The 26,389-nt window shown below is 42.5% G+C and overlaps 1 protein-coding gene across 1 annotated transcript; it reads right to left on the bottom strand.

The window, feature by feature from the left end:
* Nucleotides 1–825: 825 nt before the first annotated feature.
* Nucleotides 826–25,305, bottom strand: LOC140233036 (uncharacterized). The gene is made up of 3 exons (XM_072313144.1): nt 24,991–25,305; nt 2,361–3,150; nt 826–1,458 (listed from the first exon to the last, which is right to left on the bottom strand). Exons 1-3 carry the CDS (start codon nt 25,082–25,084, stop codon nt 1,188–1,190), a joined length of 1,155 nt encoding a protein of 384 aa, XP_072169245.1. The 5' UTR covers nt 25,085–25,305; the 3' UTR covers nt 826–1,187.
* Between the last annotated feature and the right edge of the window lie 1,084 nt (nt 25,306–26,389).

Genomic DNA, 26,389 nt, shown 5'->3' on the forward strand with positions numbered 1-26,389 from the left:
TATCTCAAAAAGAAGACATAATATTCAAGTTTTAAAAACAAAAGATCTAGAATCACAATCCACACAAAACAAAAATCGCGTTCACGACACGCATAGATGTATGAGACACTAACTCCATGTAAACATGACTATGACTTCAGGTATACATAAAATATACAGTTGCGTTTTCGATTTTTGATTAATCGATCATGAGACATAAATAGTATCTACAGAAATATTTACAAAAGAAGCTCGCTATTATTTATATGTTGCAAGAATAGGCTCTCGCAACGGAAAGTAATTCATATGTAGGAACGTCAATGGATATTCATGGAAATGGTTTTTAAAGTTTTGACAAGTTGACAAGATTTGAAACAATATTTGACAGAGCGATACAGCGACAATTTATATAAAATAGCTTTGTTTTGCTTTGCTTGGATGTTCTTATTGTCATTTAGTGAACAAAGAGCACCTCAGAACTAAAATCAAAATCTATATAATTATTATTATTAAGATCCCCCAAAACTACCAATCCCAAACAATATTTTCCTCAGCCCAGGCTATCTATGTATATGAAATTGATACTCCATGTAATTCCCGCAATGCGCTTAAAAAGTAAAGCTTTTAACATGTTTAAAGCCATAATCACTGGTGTGAGAGATATGATATACCTATGTTTGGAAAATGAATCGAGATTTTGAGTAAGATTAAAATTTATGAATGTAACGTTGGTGATTGTCATTGTTTTGTATGGGCATTCAGCGAGATTCTCCCCAGATTTTTCCTGACGCGGTAACCCAAAAGTCAGTGCTTTCGAAACAAACACGTGAGCAACTTTTAATTTCGCCAAGAAATCTAAAATTATCATTCATCATTTAGAAAACCTTACGAGATGGTTCAAAATGCACTTTGAAAAAGACAAGCACAGGCTGGTATAGCCTTGCTCAACTTTGTATTTAGGCCTTAGGTACACAATTACCTGCTAAAGATTTGTCCAAGGAAATCGTATTATAGACAAAATGTGTTTTGACACCTTTGTCATGCTCCGACGAAGCTCTGAAGATCATGCTAATGTACAATGACTGGATCTTTGTTTATAATTTGAGATGTGGTAGTCAGATAGTTTTGTGTGTGTGTGTGTTTGATTGAGAGAATTTTGAAACAGCAAAGAAACATTGTATCATTTATTATGCATTAGTTGGCACACATTAGGTTGCGCGGTAGCATGCCGACTCTACATGCTTGTACAGGTAACTTTTCAGCGCGAAAGCCTTGTTGCACTTCTGGCAGACGTACGGCTTGACAGTCGAGTGTGTTTGGATGTGCGCTCGCAGGTTGGACTTGTCGGCGAAGGCCTTGCCGCACTTGGGACAGGCGAAAGGACGCTCACCCGTGTGCGTCCGGATGTGGCCCTGTAGCAACCACGGACGGCTGAAACACTTCCCGCATATGTGACACTTGCAGCCAAGCTTGTGAGTCCTGAAAAAAAAAAGTGAAGAGAAGATAAAAACATTAAAGATTAATTTTGTTACTCAGTATATCAGCGAAGCAGTTTGTTGATTTTGTGTTCCACAGACTGTGTAGTATGTTCTGAAGTATGAAATTGAAACCCTAAAATCAAGTGAATGTTTTTATCAACATTTTCTTTGACGCTTCTGTTCCATGGATATTCGTCACCCTGCCGGTTCTCAAGGAGCTTCATTTACAATTTACTCAAGTTTGCGCTTGCAAGACGTATGATCTTTGGCGTTAATGAAAATGAATTAATCTCCTGAAAATAATGCATCATTATACGAAGCAATGGGTTATGCAACTTAAACCACACCTGACGTTCGTTCACAAATCACGGGATATTTATGGCGAAACAGTTTCATATCTATGAATAGACTATGGTTTCACTTATCCTCACAGTCCCCATCTTCCCTCGCCCATAAAAACCCATCGTACTCCATTAACTCTGAATTAGAAGTAGCTTTGAATTTGTTTGTAATATATTTGAGACTAAAACTGTCTTCCAGTCAGCCCATGAAATTTCCAACAACAAAATTGAGAACTGTCCTGTTGATTGTCTGCCACGAATTGCTACCTTTTTGAGATTGTAAGGCTAAAATTCTGGAGTGCATTTTACGCTTACGAATATGTCATATCTTTTTCACTTTCAGTGACTAATAATATGTCTAGAAAATAACCCCAAATCCAGTACGATGAGAAAATGCCGGTTCGAGACCCTCCTGTTGGCCCTAGACTTCCCCATGACGCTTGCACAATTTCAAGATTTTCTTGATAGCCATACCCGTAAGTGCCGTGTGATTTTATTCCAAGGTAATGTTGTTGTTGTTGTGCTTTGATCTTTTACCACATCATTGACAAGAGACAAGTACCTGATGTGCATGCTCAGGGCAGGCATCGAGACGTAGACTTTGTCACAGTGGGGGCACTTCCGGGCCTTTTGGTCGGTCACGCTCCGGTGGGTCTGCCTGTGCCTCGCCAGGTTGCTGGAGGTGCTGTAGCTCTTGCCACACTCTGGGCAGGAGTGGCCTGGCATCATGGTGGCCCCCATCACCGGCGATGTCGCCTTCGCTTTGGACTCTGCCGACATCGGACTCACAGGCTGGCTGTCGATCTGAGTAGCGACGATCATACTCGAGGGAGATGTGGCCTTGATGGGACTGGATGGTGTGGTAGCGCGGTCATCTCGCGATGGGACCGAACCTTCGGCAGGCTGGACGTTGCTGCCCTGGGCAGTCAGCGACACCGCGCCGAAGTTCAGCGTGACATTTGGCTGTCGCACGGATGATTGGCTGGTTAGTCCGCTGAGATCGCTGGGATAGAAGAGTCCATGTGCTTGGTCAAGGTATCGGCTCTCAGAGTTGTTCATTTTCTCTGCGAGACTGGAGAGGATAAAGAGTCCGCTTTGCGCCGAGTCTACTGTCTTGAGCAGACCCTCTGGTGATGGGATGTTGAGGGTCGTTATCGCAGTGGAGTGGGCCCGCTTTTTGCCGACAGCAGAGGCATCATTCCTAGGGCGCCCTCTACGTTGTCTCGGTTTGGTTGTCTGAGTAGGGACCGCGGCGGTAGCGTGGAAGAGGAAAGGTCGGCTCCGCGGCGACGGCACAGACATGATGGGAGTGGCAGACGGTATTTGAATGACATTGGAGTAACCATAGTAACCTGGAAATAGAAAAGAATCGAAATGGGAGACGGTTAATAGTCAGAAACATTGATCGCTCTCGATCGCAATAGCAGGTTAAACCTGCAACACATGCCGATATGCTGGTGACTTGCCCTTGTTTACATAAAGTTGGACTCCTGGGGTCTGCTTCCAATACAAAGTCGTAACCTTCAAAATATGTCTGCCGCCGACACTCATAACTTCAGCTGTTATGATAAGCCGAGGCGTATGTGTCCATCAATGCCTGGAAAATCTGGTCCTAGAACAATGCCTTTGAACCGAAAACTGAGGCACAAGACTATCAGTTTTAAACATAGGTTGTGATATAGTGACATCGTCACCCATATGTAACCAGGTTGAGTAACGCTGCGTGCATGTGATAAACCTGTACGATTTTAAGATTGGACATAATGCTGAGTGGAAATACAAAGAAAAGCATGATCAGATGAACTTAAAGGGATGTTTTGGGCAAAGTGAATAGTAGCCTCCGTAGTAGCTTTACTGTGATAATACTTATTGCCTTTTGATATAGTCAGCTTGTTGCTGTAATTTGACAATTGAGATTATAAATCTGTGTAGGTAAGTGACGGCGTCAGAATAGGATATATTCCATTGAATGAGGCTTGTAACTCATGTTAATCATGTTCAATCTGCATATCGATGACACTTTTTTGTCTAACATATCCGCAAATCCGGCGTGCAAGTAAATTGAGTTTTGCTGTTTGTAAGCCAATCTTTTTCGTCTTGCATTGAGATAGAGAGAGAGAGAGAGAAAGAAACGGGACTGTGCATTCTATCATGCTCAAATGTCACGGCGAGGTTTCTGATCAGACGAGCGAAAACAAGCCATGACAACCCCGAAAGTTTCTATTTTGCCCGTATAATTCTCGCTGCTCCGTGGGCGGTTCTTCGGTTGATGACGGGAGGGAGTCGGCGGAGTTGTAGCAGCGGGACCGCGCGGGTGTTAATCAAGCTCGCGTGCCAGCTGTCAGGAGCGTGGCGCTGCGCATCAATCAAATACACCGCACCCAGAAAACAAACTCCCCGGCTCGCGAACTAGGGGTCAAAGTGGGAGCCCTGGCAACGACGGATCGAAAAAAAAAAAGACAGAGAAAAAAAAAATGGATGGGGAAGAATAAGAATAAGCCGAAATACTCGACATTCCATCGTTAGCAATAAACAAGGCGTATGATCTCTGCGCAGTGATTGGCTGAGGGGAGATAACGGTGATAACGGGGGCACGCGAGTGGAGCACGTCAGTCCAGAGTTAAGGGACGTCCCCCGCCGTATCTTAAGGGGTCGCCCTGGGCAAAAGGGCCGTAAACTCTTCCCACTGTCCAGGTGACAAGGCGGCTTTCTTCTTTCTGTGTGACAGCATCAATGAACGAGTGTCGATAACATATCAACTCATCCGTCCAATGAAGGCAAAGGAGAAAGAGGGAGAGACTTATTGAAAGAGAGGGAGAGAGAGAAATTCGGGGGGGGGGGTGGGACAGAAGGGTAATAAAATAGTGAGGCGGTGAGTTCATGCGACTTTTTTTTTTTTCAATGTACATGTTGTATATTAGGCTAAAAACTTTACCAGAACTTAAACATCCAGCGACAATGGACGAAACGTTTCAACAGGGTTGTTTATTTCTACGTCAAACTGATGAAAGGTGATCATACGACCAGAGCGCTATGAGGACACAAAACTTTGCCCGTTCTGTTCACAGAGATGAGAAGAACAAATGCAGACCTATCAACTTTAGTATGAGCTTTGGGTTACTGATTTAAATATTGACGTATCTATCTCGAATCCGTCAAGTTAAAGGACAAAAATCCATCCTTCTGAAATGCTTTGAATAAGCGTCAGAGAAAGTAGAGCTGGAGCAAATGTTGGCGACGTTATTTTGCTTTGTAGAATGGTTCATGCCTCCGACAAATGCTGTCATTCCATTGCATTCATGTTTTGTTTGTCCCTTCCCTTAATAGTTAAACGCCAGAAATAGTCTGCTAGAGTTCAATGTTCTTGTAAGGTACGTATATTTCTGTGATTTTATACTTACAAATGCTGGGCACGCTGTGCACATTTTCTTGATAACTTTCTCACTAAGTTAATCGTTTACTCCTGTCATTATTATGCATACATTGTAACTATATCCATCTACGTTCATCTATCACACATGGTTATATCATGGAGCTAATCTCTTCTAGCTCCATGGCTATATTATTCTACACATGATTATTGATCGTTTGAATGTCCCAGGGAGATTGTAGAACAATGACGGACCACAGCCGATCGTATTAATACTACGGCTATAATTGCTATTGCATTAAGACCTGTGACGTTGCAGTGGTGTACCTACGTCACAATGCCGCCGGCAACCCTGTGTCTGATGTCGACGTCGATTATTCCCCCACATCCTCAAGCAAATCTGGTAAGTAAAAGCGACTATGACGTAGGCATCGACAGAGGGAGCTTGTCGAAGGAGTGAGAGTCGGACACACGTTCAATCATTAGCTACCCACTACCCATTGCCATCTCGTTAAGACGACGAGTTCTGTCGCTCGTTAGGAGTTTGCCCTTCTCTCCTCTCTGCTCGGTCCTCCCGTTATTGTTGTTGTTGTTCTTTTCAGTACTCTATACCTCTCTTTCTATCATTGAACTGCATGCTGATACTCGACGATGCCTGGTTTACGTCACCAAAGGAATCAACTGCGCAAGCTCCCGTGACTTTCGAGTGGGAAGATGCGATACGAGTCGCACAGCTGTTGGAAAGGTTGATTGCCGAACCGAGGGGACCCAGCAAGGGGAGGCCGAAATAGAAAGACAGGAGATAAACATCCATCATCATCTCAGAAAAGATACATGACTTCAGATGGTCTACTTAGTCTTACAGTCCACATCGGCGACCATCTCGACATCTTTGGTAACGACCGGTTTTTGAACAACTGTTTCTCATTAACACGCAACTCACTTGTCTCCGTTTTAACGAGTCAAGGAAGAAAAAAAACATATATCCTATTTAATATCATAATAAGGTTTTCAAATCATAACAATCATGCGTTTGGCCGTAAGCGACGGCACGCGACTAAAAAGGCGAGACTATTGTTCTCTGTCTCTATCCCAGTTGGCCCCAGCGCCCACCATCGCTATCATCGCTGTCCACCGTGGCAGACACCAGGCTGATGGGCCTCGTGCCGTGGCATTCCAACCAACTGATGCTGCAAGCTAGTTGGTTGTCGCCACTTGTTAGGTCTTGCTTGTGAAATAATATCAAGTCGTTTGTTGTAGTGCCTGCTCCTTGTGTATTGCATATAGGAATATATACATGACACGACAGCGTGAGGATAAAACAAACTAGTCCCGTCTTGGGATGTAACACTCGGTTTTAACAGCAAGATATTGGAAAAAAACATCCGGTAAGTTAGACGCCAGCAATGCAGACATGATCTAGCCGATTTTTCTTTCTCAAGTAAAACGCTTCCGTTTTTGGCCTGTTTTCTCTTCATGCGCGATTCTGCTGAAAAATGATATTACAGATGACTGACAGTCACAGATGGAACATTAGACCTTCCGCGACGCGTTGCTTTGGTATTTCTTGTGTTGCTTTTACGTCTTAGAATCATTCACATTAACTGCCATGAAATCTCATAATCCTTAACTTTGTGAATGCTTGACTTTCATCAGAATTTGAGAATATTGCAAAGTAAATTGTGATTCGAGTGTCCGTGATCGCAGGTTATCATAAGCAAGCGAACGAGGGTCATCGCAGCTGCTTGCATCTGTGGTAGTTAAATCCTCTTGTACACTACCGAAAAGATGATGACTCACCAAACAAAATTAACAAAGAACAATTCATGAAAGAAAAAGGATAGCCCTCTTGTCCTAAAGATGATAACTCCGTAAATGTATTGGCAGAGACAAAAAGAAAATTTTCAGCCGGATTTGTCAAATGTATCCATTTTGAATGCTGCCTGTTTCATACACGTCCGTTTTTAAAGTGCATTTTTCCTTAATAGATTACAGATAGGGGACTGATTAAAAAGGGTTGTACTACATTTGCATGAGGGCGAAAAGGCTCGTAATGGTGATGTTTGAACATTACTTGAACTGTACGGACGTCAAAGCTGTTTTACGCATAAAGAAGCATGATTTGCGGCTGGATGGCCAATTCATTTGAAAAATTACTTGTTTTGATTTTACTTCTGCCTCAGTCCCCCGGCACTCACCATTCCGTAACTTATTTGGCGGGCAAGGTCGCGCGAAGTACAAGAGACAATATTGTCCCACAGAATACATGCAAGTTACATCAGGGTTCCAGCGGTGGCGCAAAAAAGCGTGTCAAAATGATTATCGAGCGCGGTTCGGCTGCACGTAGATGTCATTAGGTCCAAAATGTCTGATTGGAATTAGTTTAATGAAACGTTTCCGATTGGAACCAGGCCGACCTCGTAAAAATGCCAACAAAGACACAAGTTGTTACAGTTACGAGAAGGGGAGGCACTTGGACAGAGAGACAGAGAGAGACAAAGTTATGGGATAGCTGCTTGCAATTATCATCTAGACATTTTCCATCGGCGAGACTGTCTTGATCTTAACGGGGGAAAGAAAGTAAAAATTACAATGAGCCGATGTTTCTTTGGAAGGAGAAGACACAATTTAGGGTAAGACGAGAAGGAGAAGACGTCATCATGACCACCGCGTCGCCAACAGTTCAAACGGGGATGATGGCAGAGACGTTAAAAGACCCGATTTAGGAGGATGCCGGAAAATATGTTGCGCAGACAACGCGGCCGTCGGATCAAGGACTTAACTTGAAGCTCTGGTTTTCAGCCACCACTGGCGCGCGCCGGTTGTACCCAAATATGGTCATGCTTCTTCACAGCCACGTGCCATGAAAACATAACCACACGCACATATACACACACTCACTTTGCATCTCTCTTCCTCTGGCTCTCTCCTCCTCTCTCACCTTCTCACTCTATCTCCCCTTCTCTTTCGCCGTTAACCTGTGTTCTCTTTAACGTAAGCAATCTCTCCCCAGCGAGGGGGGATGGTAAAAAGTGACTGAAGCCATGACAGCGATTCTTCTTGCTTCTTTTTTTTTTCGTAACCCCTAATACGAAATTGAAAGCGTGGATTGGGAAACACAGACTCGTTGATTGTCTGACAGGCGCACATATACATTTCACGTCACATTTAACTCGCAGATATCATCTTAACATTGTGACGGAAAGCGGCTCTTTGGTTTCACATTTCGCTCATCTTCCCTTCCCATTTGTGTCTCCCCTCATGCCCTAGCTCCCCATACTCCGGACTCTCTTTTAAGGTTGAGTGAGACAGGGGGTGGCGATTTTGCGGGTGCCGTTATTTTGAATGTCAGCAAAGGTTAGCTCGAAACACAAGAAGAGCGAAATCTCCCTCCTCCTCCTCGAACTAAAAATACGTGGTGATATTTATTTGATCTGATTGATAACATTTCTCTGCCGGTCTTGGCAGGGGCTTTGGATGCATATGTGACCATTAATTAAAACATGGAGAGAGCTGGCCCCCTCGAGAACTGATGAGATAAGCGCCCTTGGTGACAGATGAAAAAGTTTTCGGCGGCCAAGGAGTGGCACAGGCGCACGATACAGAGCGCAGTAAGCAAGGGCTAATGGAAACGCTTCTTTTTTCTTTTCTTTTTTTTTTTTTTTTGGTACGCCGTCAACATTTGCACGGTTTGGTAATCAATTTTTTAGACTGATTACGGTTTTAGAACCAGTTTACGATTGCAAATATCTCAATAATAATTTAAAAAAAAAACAGGGGGTGTTTCATAAAGCTGTTCGTAAAGTTACGAACAACTTACGAGCGACGGTGATCAGTTCTTGTGCTGAATTATGGAAATTCTGATAAGTATAGCACATCAGAACTGATCACCAGTCGCTCGTAAGTTGTTTGTAACTTTACGAACAGCTTTATGAAACAGGGTCCAGTTTTTTTTTCCTGTCACTAAATAAAGTGAAACTAAAGTCTATTTGTAATATACATGTTTAATACTCCGTATAAGATGTGAAAATGATAGGTGACGATTGCTGACCGAGAAAATATTCAGGAACTTGTTTCCGTGCATGCAGCAAGTTTCTCAATGTAAGGCCTGTATTACTGAAAAATTATTGATCCTATTATCACCTTTTATCAACTCATACTCGGTAATCGCTTCCACTGAACGGCAAGTTCCTGTGTCGTGTGTGTTCGATGATTATCGTCTCTTAAGAGTAGAATACCTTTGATTGTTTGGTGGTTTTTGTTTATGTTCTTTTTTTTTTTTTTTTTTTGTGGTGGTGGTCTTCTTTTCCAAAAGGACAGACAAGGCTTCTCCGCGAAGTCAAAGCGTATCATCGAGCCAGCTACTTGAACTGAGACTACCGGAGTCTTTCACTTGGCTTCACCAGTGCTCACTCGTGTCGTGCAAGTCATCGGCTTTATCACTCAAAATTCCATCTGACACCAAATACCGCTTTCTCTCTTTTTGCTCCATTACCATCGCAGAAAACAATCCATCTTGAGATTATTGACCGTATTGCGTTACGCCTGTCCTCACTTGACTTTGGAAAGAATCATTTGGGGATAACTGGTTTCGGGCACAAGTCTTCCTCTTCGTTTTTGCTTTTCTCTTTCTCTCTTTTTTTTTTAACCGATGAAGAAGGGCTGAATTATTTTTCTGGACTTTTCTTTTAATCGTACTATATTTCACTGGTTTTTCTTTCAGTCTTGATATAGTTACTACTTGGTCAATTTATTGAGTGTTTGGTTGCCTACAACAGCAACAAATGTTATTACTGCTACTATACTTAGTTATATACCTACGCGCTGCCACACACATTCTTTATTATAGTACCGACTTGGAAATTTGTACATGCATCGTTCTACTTATTATATGATATTACTGCAGCCATTCTACACCCCATCATCATGACAACAACAAAAAAAAAAAAAAAAACTTTAATAAGATTTATGACATCATATCTCTTTTATTTCTATTTTTGATTTTTCCTTTATAACTTACAGTCAGTTGTTTTCTTCCTTTATGCCACTTTATCCATTCCTCCCTTCTCTGTCCTTCCCTCTCTTCTCATGCCGCTCTTCTTCGGCGAGCACCGATGCAATACTAGTAGTAAATACAGTCCCCTCGCCTGCCGTCCTTTCTAAACATCACTCCTCAATTTGTTCCTGACTTGTCCATGATTAGCTTGACATGCCTGACCCCGTGACCTCTGAATTTAGCTTCACTCTCTCGCGCGGGGGTCACGTCGGACTTTCAGTTTGGGTTTTCATTCATAATTTTTCCTCGGTTGTCGCTGTTTTCTTTGCCACTCCTACCCCCTCCCTCCCTACCTCACGCTAATTCGTTCGCCTCACAGGTGGTATGCAAGCCCTCAGGTTATAGAAGAAAGACGCTATACATACCGCATAGCCTACGTCTGTGCGGCTTCAGGCGTCTTGATAACCTCACAAACACGTTATAATCGTACTTTTATTTTGTTTGTTTGTTTGTAGTTGTGTTTGTGTGTTTTTACAATTAAGGTCAATGTAATTGCCCAAGTCATAATTTGATTCATGTCCATTGACTATACGTTTGTTGTTGAATAAACGTTCGTTGAATAAGGATTCCTACACTATTGTTCTGTGCCAACAATATCAAAAGATAACTTTGTGAGATGACTAAAAGCCTATTCATTCAAAGAAAACTGACCTTGGATGACCTCACGTGATAGGAGTGACCAATGACAGAGATTGTCGTTCGTATGAATATGTCCTGTAAACACCATATCGACAGTTTACTCGTATCTTCATAATCGTAGCATTTGATCTGATTTTGAAAACCCGCGTAACCAACGCTCGCGCGCGTGCCTGCCATGGGTCGAATCAAACGCCATGCGACTGTCGCGTGTCGCATTTCCCGCCCTCCGTCTCCCACACGTACTCGACCTAGCAACGCTCGCTCGCACAGGCGGAACAAAATTGGCTTATATCGCCTGCTCGGAAGGACAGAAATTGGTTTTGCAGGAGTTGAGGGCACCGAGCTCCATTTGATCATAGTAGCTCCGTGGTTTGATTTAGGTTGTGCTACTGATCAAGGGGTGTTATTTGCTACGGTTCACTCTTTATGATAGATTTTAAGTGATGACAGTTGTAGTATGCAATCATTTACACTTCAATGGTTTCTTCACTAGCGAAGTTTACTTACGTTTTATTTTAGTCACTGTAATTGACGTTGTTGGATTCACTGCAGTCTCTTTAAATGTACTTTAACCAAAATGTAAACGATGCTATCTAAAAAGAATGACATTCGAGCTTCTTTATAGACATTTATTTCTTGCTTTCATCCTCATTCTAGTACAGTGAAGATTTCCTGAAATAGCGACAATCACTGACAAACACAGAGATGTGGCTACAGACAAAATATACATCACATTATTTTCTCCATGTTCAGCATGGAAAATTAATTCATCACCACAATTATTGCCTGGACTCAGAGAACCAGAAATTGCAGTGGGGGGGGGGGGGGGGGGGGGAGGGGAGGAGGAAGGGAGGGGAGTTGCTCTGTTGAACTTGCGTGACAAACTCATAATCAGTGAAAGATGGGCTTGATTTTGAGTTTCCCTACGGGGTTTCTTCCAAAGAAATCGCAGCACTGGCACTGCCCAACACCTGTCGTACGCAGTGACGTCTGGCGAAGGGGCCCCCGAATCACCCAATCTCTGCTCGCACGAAACCCAACGAGTTACCGGTAGTACAGTGGTAAAGCAATCCTACACCTCTCAGCGATGCATGTCTTTCCCACCTTATACCAGGCTTCATATCGTGTAGATTCCGATAGGCCTACATCAAGAGGAAAGACACACTAATGATCGCGATCAGATTTGCTTCGCAAGTCCTATGTTTACAAGCAAGATGACCAGGGGGCACCTACGTTGACCACTACTGAACACGTCTTGACAAAGACTACTTATCTGATTCTAACGTAATTACCGGACCCACGCGACAGACCATATGTATCTGTGGTCGCATCTCTGCTATCCAAATTCAATTTATATTTGTCCATACCTCCACCCCCACCCGAACCTTCACCACCGGTTGGTTCTTGTTTTTCTAATCCACCATGCTAGTTAATAAAAAAGAAAGCGTGCGGCCCGTCTCACGGCGTGATGTGCGCGTTGACAGCCATCGAGATGAGAAGCACGGGATAGCGACCGGAAGTCATGTGACGTGATTGACAGCGGGCGCGTGCGCTCTTGTCAAAACGTGGAAGGACGCTCATCAAGTTCAGTCGGCAGGTCCCGACTTTTCTTTCCCCGCTCCAGCACAAAATTCATAGTTAACGCTGCACACCTAATGACAAATCCCCCCAACTAAGTTAAAAACATTATCGACAAGAATCGTATAGGCATACATCGCCACTGCGAACAATTCTTCGCTTGTCTATTCTACTTAGAGTTCAAAACATTTCCGTTAATTCAAGAAAACTGTCGACTTTGCACTGAATTGTCTGGTTAGATAGTCAAAACAAGTGCCTTGTTCAAACGACATTATGCCGACATGATGCTATAGGGGGAGGTCACTGACTCTCGGACGTGACTTGAAACCATCGCACATTGCATGGTGCGGAGAGTGAGCTGCAAAAGGGCAGAAGAGTTTGATTCCATGCCTTGAATCAATAGCGCGGTCTGGTGAAGCTCGAACTTTTGTCGAGGTGATGACGAAGTTGCGCTCCCCAAAGGGGTCGCTGGGCGAATCGATACTCTTCCCCCTTTTGTCTCATGACTTCGACCTCAATTTTGTCCGCCTATTCCAAGCATCTTTGTATCGGTTTGTGTGGAATCAAGGAGGGGAAAAAGGAACAGAAAAAAAGGGGGGAAAAGAGAGGCGAAATGGGTGATTTCGAAATACAAATGTCTTCGTTCTCGGAATAATACGCTGCGGAAGAGCGCGGATAGGGGCCATGACAGATTTACTGGTTTGGTATTTAGGAAGGAGGATTTCTGATCGTTGCTCTGGGACTGGAGGAAGCAGAGCGATTCATCAGCAAGGTATTTGCTAACTCTGAAAATAAAGCAAATCCTCTAAAAATGCACACTGAGCAGACCCGCCGAAACATTGGCTGAATGAAACAAGGAGGCGGACGGCGGTATGCATCTACCCTATGATGTGAAGTATAAGAGTAATGCATTGGAGGGGAGGGGTGGGGTTCAGGCGTGATGGAAGAGCTATATACCAACACCTTCACCAAACTAGCTGCAGTTACTTTTGTAGAGGGGGGATTCGATTTGCTTCCGGGCTTAGCCTAGTTCAGGTGCTGCCTGAAACCGACACCTGGAACCAAATTCTCTTTCGAACTTGTAGTTACAAACTAACCATTCCTTATTTTGTTTTGTTAAGTCAGAAACGTGTAATTTCAGACTCATCTACGCTCAAAGCTAGTCACATTTAAATGAGAAGAGAAATAGGGCAAACACGAAAGTTTTGTGACGTTCCAACAGGTTATATCTGAAGCGATTACTATATACTGTACGTATATCTTCTGCGCCTTTGCGGGAATTCAAATGAAGCCGAGTTACGTGTACATGACAAAGATTCTGGCCATACCGTTATTATCGTCGTTTTCCCCCATCATTTTTTGACAAATATAATAATTGATTTATGAGCATACAAACAAACAAACAAACAAACAAACAAACAAACAAACACTGCAACAAGAATAAATGGTAGATGTGTGAGCAGAGAGAGATGAGTGACGACAATCGGTCGGGCGGTCCATCCTCCCCCACCAGCCACCACCCGTCGGCGGCCTGCTCCCCTCCATCAAAACGGCAACGAGGAGATGAGATGAGCGCATCAGTCGCTCGGTGCAGTGGCTGTGTGTTTCTCCCCCTTCAGCAGACAACTTGCCACGCGACCAAATGACCAAATATGGTCACAAGCGCGGCCACCCGTCCTGAGAGTAGAGTGCGTTGGAATCTAACAGGCCGTTTTTTTGCCGCGCCGCCGCAGACGATTCGATTGAGCGAGTGAAAAGCCTTCTAGAGTTCTTGTTGTTTTGTGGTTGCTTTTACTTTCGTAAATGTCCTGTCCTCTCAAAAGAAAAAAAGAAAGTGTGATGGGTGGAAAAACACGGGTTGAGAATAGAAGAGTAAAGAAAAGAAGGGAGAGGACCCTAATGTCAGTCAAATCCAAGATCTCATCAGCGAAGGGATTTGGGAGGAATTTTAGACTAAATTTATGGAGCCGTTCTGACGACTTCTTCACTCTCCTCGTTCGGTTACCTCGCAGTCACGAATTCCATCACCCAACCCACACGACGGTAGCTTTCGCTTACCATCCCCAGGACGAATAAAAAGAAAAAAGAAATGATTCATTCGCGGACAGAATGGTTAATGCAAGTCTTTTCATAGGATATAAATATTTCAACATGCCTTTTCGCTTCTCTGGCCCAAACGGCGTAGTCGTTATGTGTTGGTAAGCTTATTGTGAGATCATCTTTCGGCTCAAACAGGATTTTCTTTTTAGCCACTGAGTGCAAGTGTCGGCTTTGTTTGGACTTAGTATATTGTACGTGCAAATATTGTTTTTCCCCCAAATAAACTTCATGCACCTTATAATGATTTTCAAAGATGCGAAGGGGGCAAAGAGGTAGTGGATGAGTCCACCCCCCCCCCCACTTCCCTAAATCAGTGAGTCAAGATCATTACAGCACTGGAAAGATATTACTCCATTAAAGTATGTCGAACAGACAAAATATAGTACAAGAAATACGCAGGACCTCCCTTGATATCTTGCATTGAACCACACAACCCCCACCCACCCCCCCCCAAAAAAAACAACAACAACAACATAAAGTGACTTGTGCACTATCATCATACAGGAATGATCAAAGAAAAGTCACTGATATTGTTAATGTTTTCATGAACACGTGACACCGCAGAGCCAATCAAGCATCCCATCGATAAGATTTTTACATCCCCATTAGATATTGTACACTGCTCACCAGCGTCGCTAAGTTAATGAGATAACTTATGAAATGTATGATGATTTAAAAGGCTCCCATGGCATTTCGCTCTGTATCTATTTCCCTGTGGCAGCACTACAATAAGGGGAAGACGTGGCATGAAAACTGGCCGCATTTTTTTTTTATGTGTTTATGAACTGAAAATAATTAGAGCAACATCTTCCTTTTTGGAATCCCACTTGATACATCATCATCATGTCAGAGAAGATGCGGTTGCCAGTGGCAACGTTAACGTCAGTCTGAGAGAGCGAGTCAGCATCATCATCTTGGCCTGATGCCACGGGAGCACCACCGCCTTTCAACCTGCAACCGCTCCTCCTGGTGTCATCTTCCTAATCTCCTCCGCATTTATTTAAAGTTCTTCCAAGAAAGCTTTGGTTGATGAAAGGCTTGGATGACGACACCGCAGTCGTATCCAAGGTTTTAAAGTTTACTCCTTTCTTTTTTTGTTGACTTCGTCATCTCTTTCTTCATGTCAAGGAAGTCTAATGTCGAATAGTTTACTTTCGTTATAGCTCCTGGTCTAGACCACGTGATTTAGCAATGATTCTGAGGCAGAAATCGTTTTTGAATAATGATATATGAATACAAAAGTCTTTTCATCCAGGTTAGTCTCTTCAGCGTCCCCACATTTCTGTCGCAATGCCCAGTTATCATTATTCCCTGTATGTTTTTATCACCCGTGTCTTTCTTTATACTCTCCTCTTGGACAATACTAAGAGCATCTCCTCAGCGCCTTAAAATCCACAAACTAATTCAGAATGTGTTTCGATGCTACCGCCCGAGCCCGAGTGAAACATTGAGATATACATTGCGACTATTTAGTTTCAACCATGAGCACCTATTGCCTTGGAACCCCAGCCCTGCCGTTACCCCCTTGGTGACTCATGGTGAAGGGTTAACTAATCTTAGGGTCTCCTCTTACATCTTATGCAGCGATGAACACCAGTCGTATTAGGTTACAGAGATGAGAACAGATACAGTGAGCTAATCTGCAGAGATACGAAGAAGACTCCCCAGTCATATACCACTGAGGAGAGTTGATGAAATGTACTATTCGTCATTAATTTGTAAACCTTTCCTCATTCATGTCATTTCTGTAAAATGGCATCGGAAGACAGAATAAAGTATCGGCAGTGATCAGGGAGAGTCACAAATCAAACTTGAGACCAAACTATATCCCAACTTCACAAGCCAGTCTTCAAAATATTTGCCTCTACTTTGAGCTCGTGATTATATGCCACACATTCCACCTGCCATTAAAATCTTGAACATCATAATATAATGTCATTATAATGTCTCTGACACAGTGTTTTCAATCTCTGTAGTAATTCGAGCCTGCATTCAGTCGAATTCTTTTCCGAATGACACATTGCGAATAAATTCTACTTCTGTATATAAACATGGTAAAATAAAAGATCCGATTTACGCTGCGAATGGCTTCAAAGGAACAAGGCTTTTTTTGTAACGTCAACATGGTCAACAAGGGTACAGAGAACAGATATCTGCATTGCATTTCATGAACAAGCGGAAGAGGAATTCAAAATGCGACATCGAAGTCAAGCGACAAAAGCGATTCATAGTTATTTCGAAAGGTTCCCTACTGAAGTGTCATTCCAGAACTTTGTCAGACTCCGCCCGTTGTTCCGTCATTTCAGTGTTAGCTGCTTTCGTTTAATATAAACTATGGTAATTGCGTGCATTTCTCTTAAATGACGACCACAAAGAAGAGCAGGATGGCGTAAATGAACTTCTATTTGCATACAATCACGGCCAAAGAGTCTCTTGGCTGGTGTTAGACATAGAGGCCAGCCTTTGTCTTCTTGAACGAGGGGAACTTACTGTTGGGAGTGTCATTAAGGGAGGACACTCGCCAATTAAGACCCCTGCACAGTCATTAGTCTTAACAGATGGCTGAAATATGTTGTCTGATTGCCAAGCCGAAAGATGCATGTGGTAGAATCTTGCCCTCTCTTTTCACTCTCGCAAAATGCAGTTAGATGCAACTCACAAGCGGTTGGTTAAGAGGGGTCACGTGTCTTTTTAAGGCCTTCGAGACGTCTCAGAATAAAAGTGCGCACAGAGACTAACATGAAAGTTTACTCCAAAAGATAGAGCACAACCTTTGCTCCCATGAAATGACCGTTGTAAGGTTCGTGATCACATTGGTTAACTCTTATCACACCTCGAGATCAGTTCTGAATGGTAACTTTTGCGTCATATTTGAACTTATTTCTGTGCAACATATATATCATTCACTCGGTGCCATATGCTCCTACAGAATATGATGTATCTTTTATTTGTGTTTTTTTTTCTAGAAAGAAGATAGTGTTTTCACGCTGATATCATTATGTGTTGTCATGTTAATTGATGCACAAACCCCAAAACCTTTATGCTCTCACATCCACGCAGGATAATCAATACGATAACACACTGTATGCGAGAATACTAAAGGGTTAAATTGTCATAACATCATGAGCGATAGGGCTACCAACTAGAGCTCAGAACGAGTAGATAAAAGAGGTACTTTTTAAAGTGTGTTTTTATATACCATCTATGCCTCTGTATGGCAAGAAACAATGCACTTTTAAAGAATTTACAACAAAGAAGTTTGACTGACTACACCTAGAAGCTGAGCGTTAAGCTCGAATATCTCCCTGTAGGCCCCTGCCCACTGAATTCATGCAACCATGCCAATAATGTTTCGTCGACACGTTTAAAACTTACAACAGTTGCTACTGCAACAATGGAATTGGAAGCCAATCCTGTCTGCTGCATGTATCCACGAAAACGGAGAGAGGGCAAGGGATGCGGACATCGCGTCGACCACTCTTAGCACACCGTCCCCACATCAACCATTGCAGGAGCTTTCGGTCATCAACCAACTCCGCTGTTTAATTATTGTTATATATGGCTTATATAAACTATGTTCCTATGATTCACAGTCTCTGACCCAAAACTCAATTCCATCCCAATGTTGGATAGCAGTGAGGCATTGTTGAAGGGCTTTTCTCATGAGTAATCAGTGCATTTGGGATGATTAACTATTCAGGCATTCACGAGCTTCATGGCGATCGTTAAAGGGGAAGGCTAGTAACTGATCAGTGGGAATCAGTGGAAATGCTGGGAGATGATTGTTCCAATCCTTATGGGATTCATTCAAGAGTTCATTGTATATCTATTGTTGTGTGAAAATTATTTGCTTCAGAACGGTCTCATATTCAAGTAATGTGCAGATTAATGCTCCGTCACTGACCAGGGACGCTAACCTGGAAGCATTAAACTGCACATAACTTGAATATGAGACCATTCTGAAGCAAATCATTTTCACACAACAATAGATATACAATGAACTCTTGAATGAATCCCATAAGGATTGGAACAATCATCTCCCAGCATTTCCACTGATTCCCACTGATCAGTTACTAGCCTTCCCCTTTAAGACAGATAATGTCTGCTTTCTAGGAACGATTACACATGCGTTAGTTATAACATTACAATCCAATGTCTTCCTTATTTTGGCGGGGGGGGGGGGGGTTGGTGGTCGGGATGGCATCAGCGCGCCTGACGGTGGTTACGACAGGTGCGCATGCGCATTTATTGTGCCATTCAGTGTTTTCTCCTTCAACAGCACTTGGTGGCAATAAAGCAACTCCCCTTGGTTATTTCATGGTCATTGGAGCATCGTGAAGAATCGCTGTATTTACGAGGTTGTTGAACTGAGAGAGGTCATTATTAACACTGATTCCAACTTGCCGTCGTTGTTAACGTTTGATGTGTCGGGTGAATCTTTGAATTTGTCTATGTAAACCTTGCTCTTATCATAGTTGGTCGTACACTATAGGTGTACAAATTATGGACATGAATTATGCAGAATGTGATGAACGCATCGTGCTAATAACATAAGACTATAAACGAGAGCAATGGTTGACATTTGAACACAAGCAGGTAAACAGCATAGTGTTTACTGACAGTTTTAAATGTGGAGGGCGCCTGTGGCATTAGACGAAATACCTTATACCTTTGTCACAGTAATAAAACGCCGAACATTTGCTTTGGATTCGTTCTTTTTTTTTCTTTATTCCTTTCAGCCTTCCTAGCCACCCGTCGAGAGAGTAAATAAGACAAAGTAATTTCCCCCAAAGTAAGACGCTCTCCAATAAACAAGAAACGCCTTGAGAGGAAGCCAAAAGCAAACCCAGAGAGAGGGACGTGCCGATCCTAATGTTAAACTCAACGGCCCGGTGCTTTCAAGCCCGATTCTTTCTGGGTTAAGCATTTTCGACCTGGAGTAATCAAGGTTTGAACTTAAAGAAAAAGATAGGAGGCGGAGTTAGGCCGGCGATCACGTCCAACTGACACACACGATTTACCGAGATAAATCTTTTAAAGTGCCGATCCTCAAACTGATTTTGATAAATAGCTAAATCAAATGAGCAGCATGGCAGAGGTTTCAGCAGACGCGCACCTAAAACTTAGAAAGTTATTGAATCTTTAACTTACAAAGTTTTCACGAAACAGTTATCAGAGTTACGATACTCAGTAACATATTCAAATTAGATGAGGTGATTACGTCTCATTTACATACAATAATAACATCTCTTATTTGACATGGAATAAATAACAACAACTTGTTCCTGTGTATCACGGTTTGTTGTGTAGCGATAATCAATGGCAGGTATATAGCTTATACAGGGGAAACGGTTGTAGTTGCAATAAACTATCGACTTATAAACAAATCTTTTCAAATGATATTTTGTGCACATGCTAATGGAGAGTTGATGTGAGCTGAAATGGTATCATTATCTCTCCTGCATTACATTTGATATTTAATAAACACTATTCAGGGGAAAACATGTTGATTTTATAATAAGCCAAAACTCCAGTGTCCAAATTTGACGAATCTCCTACAATTCTGTTCTATTCCTTATAATATATACTCCATCACTACCTTGGCCAACGGAAACAGGGTGGTAGTTGGAACTGCGCCTTTTAAAGGGATCGTATAGTTATGGTTGAGATCTCATTACAGGTTTCTAACATTGTTTGCTGAGATAATGAGAAACCTCTTATGAAATATGAAAGAGCGGAATCCAACATTTATTTGATGAAAATTGGTTTTGAAATGGCTGAGATATCCAAAAAAGAGCGATTCTAATAAAGTGTGGGACCCACACTTCATTACGATCGCTTTGTTTTACTTTATTTTTGGATGTTTCAGTCATTCCAAACCCGATTTTCATCAAATAAACTCTGAATTCCTCTTAAAATGGTATGCTCTGTACTATATCATAAGTGTTTTCTTGGTATCTCGCAAAAAGTTAAAAGCCCAATTCTCATCTCCACCAATACTGTACCATTCCTTTAACCGTTCTCCTCCCTCCCCTGAACAAGCTCGACAGTGGTACTTTATGTGTCCCCTGTATCGGACGCTCTCGGTCCACTCCACTCTACCCCCCCCCCCCCCCCCCGTATTCCACTGGGACCATGCGTCCCCTCAGCTCGGGTCAAATACACTTGTCATGAACCTGTAAAGACGCTAGGAGGGAGGGGCTTCCGTGTCTGTCCTTTGACTCAGGTGCCCCGAGACATGTCACGAAGGGGGATCGCTCCGAGACGCTTGAGTAAGAAATAACATAGGACGCGAGTGAAACTAATACATTCCTTTCCACCTGTTTTGTATTCAGGCGCCGCGTGCTAGATCTGACGCCCGTGCACCAAACGGGCGGAGGTTAAGTGCTAAAATACTCCTTTCGCACTTCTCGCTCCACTTTCTCTAACGAGGAATCAATCAATTGAGAGTAAATTCATTTTGACAGGTCAAAGGGAATAAATAGGGTGCCGAGACTTTGCTCTCAACTCTAATAGGATAGTTCTTTCTTCAAAAATGTTATCAAATAGTAATGCGAAAACACTTCATGACTATGCTTTCACACTTTCAAACAATCATTGGTCATTTTGCCTCTGACGAAGATTCTGCTAGGATCGAAAGCTCAGGCCCCTTTTGACTCCATTTTACTTCATTGGCTCGCCTTCATTGGATAAGCAGTTTTCAGCAGCTTTTTTTGCTACTTTCAAACAATGAGACATAAATTTCCTTTATGATATTCCATCAAAAGTAAATACTTAAAAACCTTGTTTTACTTTTCATTTGTTCTTTGAATTCTTTCATTTTTCTCTTCTTACAACACTCCATTAAATAATGATTACAGAAGTTTTGATCGTAAGAGATGGTAGGACTATCATCAAATACGAAAAAGACACATCCCCAAGCGCTGTACAACAAGCACTTCGTGCATATTCCGGTTCTGACTTTACTGCACATGTGAAGATGACTACACAGTGAACAACATAAACAGATGTGGAATTAGCTGTCATTCTTGCGACTGTCTGTGGAGCTCTTAATCTATGTTTTCATAAATAGCAAAATCATTATCGATTATATAATATACTGACGTTTTCAAGGGAAAGAAAATAAGTTTAGCACATTACCATGGGCGGATGATTATCGATTTACGTTGAGAAACAATGATGAGTTCAATGACAGAGGCAAGTTGAAAAATTGACTAATGGAGAACACAGTCATTTGATTGGAATCTATGATTTGCAAAATGAAATAACTACTGCAAGTAAACAATTATACAGTCAAGAATGACTGGTGTAAATGTGCATGACCACCTAGCTGGATGGAGTAATCGAGTTACGTTGAGCGCCACCGGTTGGCTCTTGTAAGTGACTGGTGAAAAACTGTCGCAGTTGTATGATGACAACAAAACACAGTAAGGAGAAACGAGATTATGACGCAAATGTGTTGGAATGTCTCGCTTTCTTTCCTTTTTTTTTTCTTTCTTTTCCTTTTTGCCCAAGGTGTAATCGCTCATTACACGAGAAGTTTTCTCACTTTTCAAAGCACTCATTAGGTTCATAAAGGTGCACCCGTTCGGGCTCGCCCCAAAACGAACCGGCTCCCGGTGAGACCGCTAACAAGACGTAATCGAGATACTCTTGTTCGAAGGTGGTTCTGGTAATCGGCGAGACAAGAAAAAAAGCCGAAACGTCGCGGGATACGGTGGGAAAAAATGCCGTCAAAACTTGTGCTTTCCAAGTGGTTAACGACATAACGACGCTTAATTTCCTCATTACGAACGCAGAGGTGAATTTCTAGAACCGTGAGATGCCAAATGACTCTCGCTACCCTAGTAAATAATCATGGAGGCCCATAACAAAAGAGACAAATGTAAACTGCGGTATAGCCCTCATTACTCTACACAATCTGCCCATTCTTACGAAATTTTATTTCAACAAAGCGTTCTTGAAAAAAAAAAAAACCTCAAACAAAGACAAGTTAAGATCTTGATTTGGAAGAGTGAAAAAATAAGTTTCCTCTTCGTGTCCTTGAGTACATTAAAAATTCCCCAACATGTAGAAGAAAGACTATTTTCATTAGTTATATATTTTGACATTGATTAAAAAAAAACAGGATATATTGAAGAACGTCGTTGTTAATATAAATGATATTGGGAAATGGGGCAAAATGAAGAGAAGTTCCATCACAAGTCTATGATATGTATATGAAGATTGACTGATTTAAAGAGAAATGTACAGATATAGAGTAAGAAAAGTAAACAAAAGATAAAGGCATGGGGAGAACAGAAAGAAATAGGCAGAGAGGAGATAGGGAAAGAGAAGATAGAGAGAGAGAGGGGGGGGGAGAGATGAGTATCGGAGAGGGGGTGGAGGGTATAGGGTGCGGTGGTTGTAAAACAGTAGTTGAAATTGTGACATCAGGTTCTAGAAAAGACAAGAAGTGGTCCCTGCCCTCAGGTCGCCGTGATTAGCCGCGGCATCAAAGTGGTTGGAAACCCGACCCACCCCGTGACTTGCGGCTGCTGAGATGGTTTGCAAGAGCTAAAAAGAGCATAGAGCCAATCTGGTTCTATAAGGTCCAAAGAGCAGACGAGTGGCATTCAGGCCAGGGTGCTACTAGCAAGCAACTGGTATATTTCGCAATATTCACTACTCCACGGTGAAATGCATTTGCCGCAAATTAGATGAATATAATTATAATCGTATACCAAAGTTCATGGTTCAAGTTTCTCCCTTCAGCATTTCTTTCTGAAGCACTTGCTCCGACATGTGAACATAAAGTAATGCATTTATTATTATTTTTTAGTCGCTTTGCATAAATAAAAGTTAGTCAGTTCTATACCTTAATGTTTCTCTCTGTCTAACTCCGATTTCTATCTCCTGTATGGGGAACCGTTTTATTATGCAATTCAAACTTAACTTTTCAACAACATCGTAATCACTGAAATTGGGCATGCATTTGAAAATGTATAAACCAAAAATAAAAGCACAAACCCCCAAAATGTTATGTTCATGTCTATTATTAACTTAATAAACCCCCACACACTAATAATGAATGGACCTATCTTTAAAAAGAGTAGTAAGTTCTAATTAATTGCATAGACCCTTTATTTTTTCCCTTTACATGTTTGTTAATACTGTATATTGGGTGGTAAGCCTATATTTGCTTACCCCAAAATTGTTTAATTATGGTACTGCAACTGTACTGTTATGGTTACCATCATAAGTGTTGTAATCATTTATCATCATTGTTATTGCTACCGTTATTATCCGTATCACTATATACTGTATTACAATGATAAAAAGACAAGCAGATCTACTGTGAATGGGTGTTTTTGCTGTGACAGGGATGTAAAAGAGATAACAAGAGATCAGTCTGTACACCAATGAAATGCGGCAAAGCTCAGTCCCCCACCTCTCCCCTACCCCTCTCTTTTTCCCCTTTCTCTCTTGTGTTTATCAGAAATCGGGCGAGCTATGCGGGCGCGTGGCCGAATGTCTCGGGTAGAAATTGTGAAGGCCACAAGCTAGCCATCGTGTTACCTCTGACCGTCTGGACCTTTGTTCTGGATGAGTGGACTTGGGTAACAGTGACCATGGCTGCTCGCCGTGTCGGTGGCTTGTCGCGCGTCCCGTGGGGCGAACTCTCCCCGCCTACTTTCTCTCTAGTGTGACCTGATCTCTGGTCGAATCCAGCAAAAGTCGATCTTTCGGAACTCGCCCAACTACTACATCAATTTTGAAAGAACTTTTGAGGGGAAAAAAAATAAAAGGGAACATGATCTTTGTTTGTCGATTACCTTTTGTTTTCCCTCATTGTGGCAGAATGAGTTTCGAGAAAAGAAGTTAATTAGCAGAGTAAGTGGGTTTTCACTTCGGAGAGACGGAGCGAGAAGCAATTTCGGATCAAATTTGGAAAGGTACACCATCTGGGAGGTGAAACTTTGAATTTTAGACGATAATTGAGAGAAAAGTTGAAGTTTTCCTTTCGGAAACGCAGCCATTTGATCTCAGAGTTCATTCTAAATTTAGAACGAGTTTTTCTGTTTAAGTTCTGCCTTCTTTTACTATTGCTATGCGGTTGCATACTGAGACGGTATTCAATACTTTCATTATTACACTTTCTTGGTGTGCTGTTACGCCAGGCTCATTTGAGACTCAGAACCATTTTTTTAACCTGTTTAAGTTTGGTGTAAAATGAAGACTTTCATGCCTTGCTATTTCCAAGCCTAGGAGTGACGAGAGTGCCCCGGAAAAAAAAATGCGAACTTCGTACGAAAGATCTCATAAACAGAACTACCTGTCAAAACTCATTTCCAGAATTTGGCATCGCAACCCCTTGTCGGATTTACAACCACGGAAGGGGAGGGGTGGGGTATACGTGTATTAGTGTTGGAAGAACATCTGAATTGTAGAGGAATTAAAAACACTTACTCTGAATTGCTGTCTCCGCCGCAAAACAATCCCACATTGCTGTTTTTTCCTTTGCAGGTCGGGATACTCTGCGAACGAGGAATGAGCGCGGCATGATGAGTGTGGGATGCGGGGTGGATGATGGAAGTAATGTGGTGGTTGGTATCCAAACTCCTCAGTGGAAATGTGATGAAATCAAATGCAAAGTTCAAACTCTCGCAGCTGACTTATACCAAAACGACTGGTTATCGACACCACATTAAAGGAACGAGAAACACCTTCGTAGTCTAAATGAAGATTTTTGTTGCAATCTGGATGAATGTTTTTTGGAATGAAATGTGGAATATAGACTGGAAGACGTAAAGGGATCCGACGTTGCGTGGCGACGCCCTGGAAGATGATGTCGTTGAGATGCTGCTGCCCGAGTCACTTGTGGAGCAGATCTGACTCATCGGAGATGATTGGAAGGATGAGTCGGCGCAATCGTCATCACAAGGGTGAAACTGAGGTTGGGTCACCTTGCGGAAGATGACCAGGAACAGGCGTTTGGTGGTGGGGATGGATGATAGTCAAGTAAGTCTGAACTCGCGACTGGCCAGCAAGATCCTTTATATATGAAGAGCGCATTCACCATATGAACGTACATGGGTGGTTTCATATGAGCAACAAGTGTTATTATCCCTTTGAACTGTCAGGCGCAGGGGCCGATCCAGTAACGTCTTCCAGCGTGGGGAGGGATGGGCCATCACCCCGTTGGTAAAGTGGTATCACCATAACTTGGAGTCCCCCCGATGGGCGCCGTAAACTCGCTATGCCTCACGCGTCGACCAATCAGATTCGCGCATGCTCCCCTTGCCTGCTCCATCGACCAATGGAGCGGCTGCTACGGGGACGAATGGCCCGTGGCCACTCGTTCGCCCGCCTCGATTGGCTCTCGATAGCTGTCACGAACTTTTGACGGGCAGCGAACTGACGGAGTAATTGGTTATTCTGCTCGACCAGTTAGCCACGCCACGGGTCGTGCATGAAGACATAGCTACTTGTACTTAAAAATTTTAAGTACGTGTACTATCTTTAATTCTGGCATAAAGAGATCACTTCAAATCGCCTCTCCGTGGAGAAGAATTATTCCATGGCCACAGTGTTCTTCCTTTATAAAATCACTTCATAGTAAATTACATGGACTTACTTTTTGTATGAAACATAATGCTCAATTTTGAGTACTCACATCATAACAATAATAACAGGGTCTGTATCGCCAGTCTAATATCAAAGGTCTATCATCATTAGGGGGACAGACAGAGAAACAACACTAGCGTACTTCACTTGCCCATGTCGGAAAACACGATTGAAACAATGTTGGGACCTTTATGATTTATACCAGCTGCGAACAGGGCAGGTATCCACTTAACATACCAAT

The sequence above is a fragment of the Diadema setosum genome, chromosome 9, assembly GCF_964275005.1.
Source record: "Diadema setosum chromosome 9, eeDiaSeto1, whole genome shotgun sequence".
NCBI classification, from domain to species: domain Eukaryota; kingdom Metazoa; phylum Echinodermata; class Echinoidea; order Diadematoida; family Diadematidae; genus Diadema; species Diadema setosum.